This window comes from Procambarus clarkii, chromosome 53 (genome assembly GCF_040958095.1).
Source record: "Procambarus clarkii isolate CNS0578487 chromosome 53, FALCON_Pclarkii_2.0, whole genome shotgun sequence".
Lineage (NCBI taxonomy): Eukaryota > Metazoa > Arthropoda > Malacostraca > Decapoda > Cambaridae > Procambarus > Procambarus clarkii.
In genome coordinates, this window is record NC_091202.1 from 23,122,464 (window position 1) to 23,133,858 (window position 11,395).

At 46.7% G+C, this 11,395-nt stretch overlaps 1 protein-coding gene across 2 annotated transcripts in view; it reads left to right on the top strand.

The window, feature by feature from the left end:
- LOC123767073 (ubiquitin-protein ligase E3B) overlaps positions 1-11,395 on the top strand; it is a 79,173-nt gene that overhangs the window by 53,131 nt on the left and 14,647 nt on the right. For both annotated transcript variants that reach the window (XM_069304790.1, XM_069304791.1), the window contains exons 17-19: positions 2,191-2,445; positions 3,332-3,496; positions 9,439-9,538. In XM_069304790.1, the coding sequence (XP_069160891.1) occupies positions 2,191-2,445; positions 3,332-3,496; positions 9,439-9,538 (520 nt within the window). The remainder of the gene's footprint in view (positions 1-2,190; positions 2,446-3,331; positions 3,497-9,438; positions 9,539-11,395) is intronic.

Consider the following 11,395-nt stretch of genomic DNA (forward strand, 5'->3'; position numbering starts at 1 on the left):
CGGGTCTCCCAGGTCATCCGCAAGGTTATTTGGTCTAGCCAGCCTGCGGTCTACCTCCGTACCCATGACATTCGTAAGTTTGCTGCTCTTGCAGCTATTTTTGGTAATATATCCTGGGTTGACATTCGGGCGCTGGGTTTTTGGAGATCGAACAGGGTCCTGGCTGCGGGTTACTTGGTGAACGTTCCTGGGCCTAGTCGGGATTGTGTCGCTTTGGGTCGGCGGTTGCAGCCAGTTGTCTCAACTTCGAGTTGAGGAGTGAGCAGCGACCGCCTCCCGCATAAGTCCCTCTGGTTTTCATCTTTGGGTAGTTTGCTCTGGGGAGCCGATGGGGCTCCCCCCAGAAAACCAGCGTTGAATGTAATGACACGCCATTTTTTGGATGAGACCCGGAGGCTCCCTGGCAACCCTCCCTCCCCCTGGTCGGCGGTTTTTCGCATGCTTTGAGGTCCAACCTCAGAACTGAGGTGTGGATGACTGGTGCGGGGGTCTGGGGCTCCCTCTTTCCCCCCTCCCGAGAGGGGGGGAGCTGCGCAGACAGCAGTGCAGTGACGTGTTACGTCATGCTCGTTTGCTCGTTTGTTTGGGAAATTCTATCCACTAGTTTGGCGTTTTGTAGCAATTTTCACCAGAATAGAGGGTTTGTATTGGGGTGTTTACCTTTCTGGGTGCCTGACCCGGTCGATGGCAGACATAGAATGCTTCCAACCACACATGGGGTTTCTATCGGCCATTGCTCCTCGTGCCTCTCTGAGGGGGGCCAGGTTCTGGCTCATGGTCCCCAGTAGGCCCACAGAACTCCATACACATGACTGATGCCAAAGTCTGACATTAGCATATCAGCCTGGATAGCTCCGGAGAGCCTCCGGGTCTCACCCAGAAAATGGTGTTTCATTACATTCAATGTTGGATTTTTTCCCCAGTCCAGCTGTTGCTCCTGGTTCTGGCATGGCTCGAAAACTATCCGGGGAGGGTGCTTCTCCTGGCCGCATGGTGGCTGGCTCAGCCATAGTTTCAGGCGCTGCTTGCTCAGTGTCCGAACCCGGGAGTTTTTCCGCGGCTCCGCCTCTCTCAGCTGATTGGGCCAATGAGGTACCTCGCTTATCTTACTCTTCCACTTTTTTGCATCTGGTTTTTCTGACGTGAGTGTATCACCATTTGTATGGTGATCAGGTGTCTTCTTTGGTGTCCCACCTGTGGTCTTCGTCTCTGCTACAGTACGAGGCTTCTTAGCGGTCTTTTCCTTTCCCTTCGTAGGGTTGCTTCCCTGTTCCTCCATAGCCGGCATCCCACCACTCCAATTCTTGAACTGATGTGCTAGCGGTCAGATCAGTTACCTCTGGCCTCAAGTTCCTGTACTGGATTTTTGCCCTCTGTGACTGTTCCAGCTGTGTGTTGGTGTGGTGGCCGGGTGTCTTAGTGTACAGAAGCAGCAGTCGTCTAGGGTGACCTTCTCTAGGTGCTCCATGAGTACTTCCCTTGCGTGCCAGGATTATCTTCCCTGGGGCATTTGGGAATCACTTCCCAGTGACTTAGTTGGATGACTATTTGCTTGTTTCATTGTTTCTTTTGGGGAGAGTTCTTTGGCTCTGTTCAGATATAGGTTGCAATTTTAACCAGTTGAAGGTGTGTATTGTTTGCCCCTACTTATCTGGTGGTCGATGGCAGACATGATGATAAATGTAGAGTGCTCATTTGGCCACTGCTCCCTGTGCCTCTCTGAGGGGGCCAGTTTCTGTCTCGAGGCCCCTGGTAGGCACTAGAACTCCAGGGACTGATGGCACCAAATTAATATGGCACATGTCAGCTTGATAGCTTCAGGGGAAGGGGGGGCTCCAGGGCTGGCCCAGCAAATGGCTTTTCATTTGGTTCGCTGACTTTCTGGATGCTTTCCTGATGGGGTGGTGAAGTGTCACCTGCTATGTACCTCTGTACCTCTGTGAGGAAGCCAGGTTCTGGCTTATGGTCCCTGGTAGGCTAAACAGAACTCTGTGACTGATGTGAACTAATAGTTAGGAGCAATCTCAGTGAGATAGCTGCAGGGAGCCACCAGGGATCATCCAGAAAGATGCATTTCACCATATTTAAGACTGATTTTATATATAATAGCCTCACTGATACAACAAACATTCTAGGTTAATTCCAATTATTATGTATATGTGTGTGTGATCTTACATTTGTCACTTTCAGCATTATGATGGAGATGTAGGAGACTTGGACCTGACATTCTCCTATGATGAAGATTACTTGGGCCAGATCATTAATCATGAACTTAGGCCTGGTGGTAAGGTGGTACCTGTCACTAATGACAACAAAATTGTTTATATCCACCTCATGGCACACTTCAAGATGCACACACAGATCAAGGACCAAACAAAAGCCTTCATCCGTGGCTTCCGTTCCATCATTAACCCAGAGTGGCTGTCACTGTTTTCCATTCCAGAGGTACATTTATTTATTAGTAAATTCAAGAGCATGATTGTTTAATGTTAATACTGTAACATAAGGCTTAATATATCATTAAATAAGTAGCAGCAATTCACATATTAGTAATGATATTATCTTCTCACAGATATAATAACATAAGAAAAACCCACATTTGTGTATTTACGAAATTTATGTAAGGAATTTATACCAAGTCTTTCATACTCCCGAATGCTTTGTCAAAGTCTGACTGTGTGATTAGAATGAGATTTACATATCAACATCTAATGAGGCTGCTATCCTGGGTCCAGTCCTCATATCCTTTTTGACCTCCTGACCAAGTCACCCCTATTCTTGACTGCCGGTGTGCCTGCACTAATGTCTTCTTCGGAAATATGGTCATGTGTCCTTTCTGTAATCCTGCTAGGATTACTGGAGTTGTCATGGAACTGGGGTTGTTATAAATAGAGGTGTTCATTTGAATGCTGTTCCTTGTAACCCTCTCCATACCCCAAGGAATGCTGCTAATGGGACTGCTTCCATTCATCCATTTATTGATATCTAATACAATGGTACTTTTGTTTAGGAATTTAATCTGGTCCCAGAGATGGCTCATACCACGAAAATTCGTAACCCGAAACTAATTTTCCAATGATAAATAATGTAAATTGCATTAATCCATTCCACACTACCAAAAATATTAACTTCAAAATATATTTCACACATAATAAACACAAATATTTTGTACTGACAAAATATTTTGTATATTCACAAAAATACAAGTGTGAGTTTTTTCCTAATTCATATATTGTTAAAACATGGCCATTAGCTTTGAATATATTTGTGCTATATTTTTATTCACATGTATTGCTGTTCTTGGACTGATTTCCAAAAAATTTTCTCTTAGTTCCAAAGGCTTATCTCGGGAGACAACGTAGCCGTGGATCTCAAAGATCTGCGTGAAAACACACTTTATTATGGTGGCTTTCATGATAAACACAGAGTTGTTTGTTGGCTGTGGGATATCCTTGAGCGAGACTTCAAAGAGGAGGAACGAGCACTTTTCCTAAAGGTAATTTTTTATTGAAGGTTATACAGTTTGGAGTCATTTTGAAAATTGTATTGAAAAATACTTAATATATTATTTATTACCTCCATTTAAATTAACAAATTTGTTAGCCAAAGTTAAAAATATGTTTCTGTGAGAGCCTCCTCAATAGCTCCTTGAGGAGGCTACCTAGAGCTACCCACCAGGCCAGCTAACATTGTTAAGAACCACACCAGACTCCATTTATTTACAAGCATTTATTGAAGGCCAGCACCAGAATCTGCTTCCCTCGATAAATGAAGGGAAGTCTGGGAATCTAGGATCACCACAGTACCCAAGAGAAAAATCCATCAGAAAGGGACACTGTCAAAACAGACAACTGCTTGGTAAACATTGGCAATGCAATCCTCAGCTATATAAACAATTGGTATCCAGGACTAACCACTTGTTTGTCTCTTATGTACACCACCAGATGGTAGCACCGGCCGCTAATGGTCTTGGAAAGTTGGCCCACCCAATCATTCTCTTATCTGGTGCTCTGTTAACAAGATCTTTGCCACTTTGCTGGGCCTGATTTCTGCTTGTACAGATAAGTGTTGGCCATCCTTTTGGACTTTGTCAGGCATAGGGGTCTTTGCTTCTTTTCCTTGTTAATATGGTTTACTTGTGTATTTGGTACAGTAATTACAGTACCTAAGTGTAGTTACACGATGAGAGCTATGCTTGTGGTGTCCCGTCTTCCCCTCACTCTGTCACACTGTATAATGCTCTGAATCTACTGATGGTTTCGGCCTCCACCACCTTCTCACCTAACTTGTTCCAACCATCTACCACTCTGTTTGCGAAAGGGAATTTTCTTATATGTCTTCGGCAGCTTTGTTTAGTTAGTTTAAATCTATGACCTCTTGTTCTTGAAGTTCCAGGTCTCGGGAATTCTTCCCCATCAATTTTATCGATTCCCGTTCTTATTTTGTACATAGTGATCATATTGGCTTTTCTTTTTTTATTTTCTAGTTTTGGCATCTTTAATGCCTCTAACCTCTCCTTGTAGCTCTTGTCCTTCAGTTCTGGGAGCCATTTAGTTGCATGTCTTTGCACCTTTTCCAGCATGGTGGTGCCTTTCTTTGTGTGTGCCATGGTTTAATATTGAATAAGGCTGTATGGGGTCAGAGTTTTCTTCATTGTTGTTCCTTCCTTTCACCAGACTCACCTGAGTAAATCCTTCATGCAACTAGCACTTCTGCTCGTTAGCACTCTAATACCAGTCATTACAACGGCGGAAGGGAAAGCCGGCAGCCCACCTCTCCTGTTCAAGAACTGATGTGCTAGTCAGATCAGTCACCTCTAACCTCAAGTTCCTGTTCTAGATTTTTAACCTGTGTGGCTGTTCCAGCTATGTGTTGGTGTGGTGGCCAGGTGTCTTAGTGTACAGGAGCACATGTGCCTAGGGTGACCTTCCCTAGGTACTCTGTGAATACTGCCCTAACGTGTCGGGTTTATCTTCCCTGGGGGCGTTCGGGATTCACTCCCCATTTGAGGACTTCATCGCTTGATGTAGGTCCAGAGGTCTAGGGCTTTCCGTGTTGCCCTGGGTAGGGGAGTGTTATTGGCTGGGTGGTCCTCACTGTGGCTGGTGCAGCTAGCTTTACTTCAACACAGCAGCCGATGTTTCTCTCTGACTATCAGTTTGTTTGTTGTGTGTCTGCTATTTTTTGTTGTGTGCTGCCCCACTTGGATTTGGGTGTGGGACCAGGATTTGAGTGTTTTGGTCTCTTCGACCTTGGTTCCTTCCACGCCCCTGCTTCCTTCCCAGGTGGGTGTGGTTCGTCCTTTTCCTCCCTGCTTCTGGCTCCTAAACGACTGAGGATTTCGGAGTCGGTCGGGGCGGGGTTTAGCTCGGGATGAGGCTCAGGTGGCTACAGGGGCTGCCCCTTCCAATTCGGGCACAGAGGTGGTTGAGTCCGATTTTTCCTCCATGGCTTCTGGGTCAATCCAACAGACTCCCTTCCTGGAAGCTTTTCCCTTGGATGCTGCCTTTTCTTCAGAGATTGGGGGATGGGCGTGGAAGAGGGCTCTGCCCTGGGGCCTGTCTCAGGAGTTCTTGGGGTTGGGGGGGGGAAGTCCTCTTGGATCGCTTGGGGCTCCTTTTGCCCCTACTTGGGCCCTTGTGTCAGGGGAGGGGGTTTTCGTCCTCTCCTTCCCTTTCTAAATTAGTTTTATCATATTTACCAGCGTGATTTAAGCACCTCACATCAGACACTTCCATCTTTTACTTAATGTAAAAACTTTTTCATTTGGTTCATGTACATTTATTACACACTATTTTCCGATGCTTTTGGTACCCCTGCTCTTCCCTCCTCTCAGATCAATGGTTTCGTTGTTTATAATTTTGGCAAGAATTTTGCTCTACATTTTAAGTTACCCCAACAGGCCACTAGGGTGATGCTCCAGTCATGGCGCATCAACCCTCAGCTGTGGTTTGTTGTTACCCACTCATTGCATATGGCAAAGATTGCTTAGTGAGCACTGGTCACAAAGCCCCAGCCGAGAAACGAGGCATCCGTGAACACATCGAGTGAGGGTTCCGGAAGACTCCATAACACTGAACCCCAGAAAACCCGAAGAGGAAGCCATAGACATGGGAACTGATGCAAGGCCCCCGGAGAACAAACCCAGGTGTCGCTAGAGCGGCGGAAGGGACAGCCCCGAAGAAATCAGATCAGACGCCGAAGCCAAACCCGACCCAGTGGGTAAACCAGCACAGCGAAGTTCAAACTCCTGCACTGCTGCTCGAGCAACCGCCGGGTTACCTGGAACCCCTCCTCAAGAACAGCCAAAGGCGGGACTGCAGCCGGAGCATTGCCACAGGAGGGAGAGACACGGACGTTGTCCGAGAGTCCCAAACAAGGCCCAGTCAAGTCTGAACCTGGGTCAGAACCAAATAGGACTTCCTCCAGTTCACCAGGAACCAGAACCCGGCGAGCTGGGAAAGAACCAAACCCCTGGCAAGCAGACTGGCTGGGAGTCCAACCCAACCAGTCATCAAGGTAGGCCAACACCTGAACACCTAACAGCTGAAGACGGGCCAAAATAACCTGAGTCAAGTGCGTGACCAAGCGAGGTGCCAGATTCAACCCGAAGGAAAAGCAATGAAAGCGGTAAGCTCGCCACCACCACCACGAAACCTAACCAGTCCCTGAACCCTGGGTGAATAGGGACATCCCGAAGGTCCTGAGACACCATCCAAGAACCCAGCTCCAAGAGAAGCTAGAGTGGTCATCCGAAAGAAGGGCCAAGAAATAAAGCGGTTCAGACGAGATAAGTCCAGAATGAACCGAAGATCCGCACAGTCCCATTTCAGAACCAGAAATAAGTGGGAAACCCACTTGAGGGGCGAAATTGTTTCGACCACGCCCAAGCGCACCCACTCCAAGATGACCCGACAGAGTGAAGGAGAGAAAGCCTGCCCTACCAGCCCCAAACCTCCGAGAGGATGAGGAGCTGCCCACTGCCACCACAGGCTGGAGGACACGACTCAAAAAAGCTTATGAATTGGTTGACCAAGCATGGACAAACAGAGCCAGCCCCCCACCCCCTAGCACTCCGTCAACAGGGTGACCCACAAAAGGGCCGGCATGCCTTCCGAGAAGCCTATTTACGAGAAGCGTGTAAGTCTTCTTGCACGTAAGCGCAAGAACACCCACCCTGGAGCACCAACAAATCAGAAAGAGGATGGCAACTGGCAAATGCCACATGCAAAAACTGAGAAACAATCTCGTTCGAAAACAACAGGGTACAGAAAGGTGATGAGAACTAAAGAGCCCAAGCAGAGTCAAGAGAGAGAACTAGGACAGCCTACCGACATGCAACAGCGAAACTACCTCCCGGAGTATCAGCACAAACAGTTTCAGCAACGTCGCCAACGCTTGAGCAGCCGAGACCAATGCCCAGGACGACGGCCCGGCACTCAACGCTGACACATCCTCCAGAAGCCAGTCCAGGGACAACTCGAGAAGAGGAAAAAAAGTGCAAGATCCTCTGCAACCAAGGCAGCCGAAAGGGAGGGGACCTGAACATGCAACTGCAGCAAGCCAACCTCATGAGGAAGCACAGGGACGTAAAGGCACACGTTGAGATGCTCAAAAGAACCCCCCAGGAAAACCTGTAGCACCGTAGAGGCCTCCCATTGCGGGCTCACCATAGCCTGTGTTACTTGGAACTTTTTGTTCCAGGTAGCGAATCTTTAACAACAACAACAACAACAGACGCCTCCCGCTAACCCACTGTGCGGGTACAACAAAAACCATGCCACACCTCCAGTGAAAAGAAAGGGCAGTGTACCAGCCAGGAAGACGCCAGAACTTCATAATGCATCCAATATAGGAAAGAGGAACCGAACTCAAAAGAGACTGGGTCCATCACAGAGGCAAAGTCCGGGTCTCGCAGAAGGTACGAACCAAGGGCCTCCCGAACCCTTCCGAAAAAATAGCAAAAGTCTATTACTAGACAAATTGATCCCCTGTGAAGAGAGCAACCTTATGGGCCTAGAGGAGGACCACCAAATAGAACCTAGGCGAACCGAATCGAAAGCCAGGCAGACCTTCACAAGACAAAAAAAAATAATGAAAACAAATGAAAACAAAAACCTTGAAAATACACTACAACAACAGGAGGGCAGAGAGAGAGACACGGCCGCCGCTAGGTATGTGAGCTGTATAAGCACCATGTTCCCCGACCCCAGCAACAAACACTCCCTACCCAGGGCCAAATGAAAGCACCAAGACCCTCGCCATCCCTAAGGGTGAGGTCAAAGTCAAGCGACAGCAACCCCTCCAGGAGTGAGAACCCGAACGCCACAGGGAAAAGAACCCTGAGACACAAGGGAAGTACTTACAGGGTGTCTAGGGAAGAGAACCCTAAGTGCATGCAGTCTTAAGTACAGTTATATCCTGGCCACCGCACCACCCACACAGCAGGCACAACCGCAAGGGCAAAATCCTAACAGGAGATTGAGGCCAGAGGTAACGTCAGCCTCAGTCGGCTTCAGTCAACGAACTGGGGGTGAGCAGCAGGCTCGGGTAAGCACATTTCCCCCCTCCAAGGGGATGGAGGGGAAATGTCAGTTTGATGACGTTTTACTTGTTGCATTTTTATTCTTGGAGGTAGTTCTTGGACTCTGTCTGGTCTTGGATTGCAATGTTCTATCAGTTGGGGTTTGTTTTGGGATGCCTACCTTTCTGGGTGCCTTTCCCAGTCGATGATAGACATGAATATACAGTACTCTCAAAGAGTGGAGTTTTCATAGGCCATTGCATTCTTCACCTCTCTGAGGGAGCCAGGTTCTGGCTCGTGATTCCTAGTAGGTAAGAAATCCATGTGACTGAAGCCCCAGACTAATATAGCATATATCAGTCCGATAGCTTCAGGGAGCCGGCGAGGCTCACCCAGATAATGGTGTAAAACTCAGTGGACCAACATCCATGGTCGAACAAAACAGATTTGGTCCCAATTAGCTCATTCGAGCAATATGCTCGGTAATATTGCTCGGTAAGTAATATTACCGAGCAATATTACTCGGTAATATTCGAGTACCGAATATTACTACTGTATTCGGTAATGATAATAACATTTTGCAAGGGAGATAGTTTCTTTGCTGTTTAAAGAAATCATTTAGACATTGACAAAAATCTTCTCTTGGCTTAGTGTTCATGTAGTGAAGATAATTCTTAAGTAGTAGTGAATGAGCTTACATAGTAGTGTTAGTATTGAGTAGATAAAATTAATGTTTCAGTAGTACCCGAGTATTGATAATATTGGTTTTAGTCTAGCAGTTATTCCTGTTTGTTGAAAGTGCTTGCTCCTCAGAATGTACATGTTAAGAAATTAAGTGGGGGGGAACAACTCCATATCATTCTCAGTAGTCTATTAATGTATTATTGCTACTACTGTTGTAATTAATATTTCAGTTTGTGACCAGCTGTTCCAAGCCTCCACTCTTAGGATTTACACACTTGGAACCACCGTTTTCTATTCGTTGTGTTGAAGTTGGTGATGATGAAGATACAGGTAAAGTGAAATTTATACTTCATTAAACATTATTTAGAATTTTCTTGCAAGTCAACTTGAATAATATACATTTGTATTAGAACTGTAGATAACAAAACTTAAGAACTTTAAAACTTAATTTAAATTCCTTACAGTGAAAATTTCAAATAAAAATATTTTATTGGCTTGTTTTTCTTTTAACATTGATGTTATGTACAGTAGTTTTGTTAAATATTTTCTGTACTGACTATACACTGAAGTGGACTAACAACTGTCAAGTCATGTGTGTTATTCCCATATCAGACATTTTCTGGACAACACACTCAGTAGTTTTCCCTAGCTTACACACTGGTCGTTCCTGGTCAGATTTAGACAATGCAAAGGGAAGGGGAACTATCAGGAGAAAGTGCCTAATCATGACGACTATACATATAGCACTTGGAAAGGATCAAGATAAGGATTTGGGAGGGGGCTTGGAAAAGGAGTGGTGCCCGACCACTTGGATGGTCGAGGATTTGACTCCATCCTGTATAAAGCAATAGCGTCACTCTACCGTCCAGCCCAAGTGAACAACGCCATGCATACTAAGATATTTCTAAGTCACCAGGGACAAGGATCAGTGCAATCACCCATTGCCCCCTCTACAAGGTGACGAGTATAAAGGGATCAGCAATAAACTCATACTAAGGCAAACTTCCCTGAATTCAATGAAAGTAGACCACAAGCCAAATCAGTCGGTATGAGAAATGCTTTAGTAAGTGCTTTCGAGGCAGTTGCTTGAATGGTCTCCCTGGGCCTTTGGGTCTTTGCCCATCTCTATTCATCTGGATTTTGGGATTGACAATGTTTTGCCGTGGGACACCAAACTCACTGCATTCGGGTCCTTCCTTTTGGGTCGCATCTAGCACCACACTTGTTCCCATGCTTGGCTCAAGTCATTGTGACTTCTTCATTTGCTGGGGGGTTCGAATTTTGGTCTATGTCGACGACTGGCTTGTGTGGGGCTGGGAGACCCACACAAGGCTGGCCAGGGTCGTTGGTCTCTTTATCTTTTGTCGAGCTTGCATTATGATTCAGGTGTTTGCTGCCTTGTGTCATACACTGCACAGCATTTGTATTCCTCCGGGCTCTGTGTTCTGGCTCCGTTCAGACTGTTCTCTCGTGGTTCTTTGTTTCAACCAGGAGTGGGGGGGGGGGAGGGAATCGCTTTGGTCCCCTGCCTCTTTGGAGCTGGACACTTCGGGCAGCTCTTCTGCTGGGTTCTGAGGGTTTGGGTCTCCGTGTTGCTCATGTCCAGGAAGTGTCCATTATTCTTATAGACAGTCTCTCCCAGTTCCTTCCCATCTTCACAGAGTTGATTGTTGATATCACCTCCTATTTTTGTCTTTGCAAGTGGTTCCTGCACCCAGACATGGACTGCTTCACATTGGCGTGATCTCCGTGTTTACCTTGTATGCAGTGCCATTCCCTGATTGTGAGTCCCTCGTGGTACATGCCTTTCAGTTGGAGTAGTCAAGTTGGGGTTCCTGTACCTATTTTCCCGGTCCAGCTGTTGCTCTGGGTCCTGGCCAGGTTGGATTCATACAGGGGGAGGTGATCCTTTGGTTCCTTGGTGGCTAGCTCAGCCTTAGTTTTAGGTGCTGCTTGCTCAGTGTCCAAACCCGGGCAGAAAAAATGCTCGGGTTTGGACACCAGGTCGACTCAGTAATGTAATGTACTGATTCGGCCTTCTCTGCTCTTCGCATTTGGTATTTCCGGCACATATTTATCACCATCTCTATGGTGATGAGGTGGTGTCATTGCTGGTGTCCCACCTGCAGTCTTCTTCGCAGCAACAGTATGAGATTTCATAGTGCTGCTTTCACTCTCCTTTCTGCT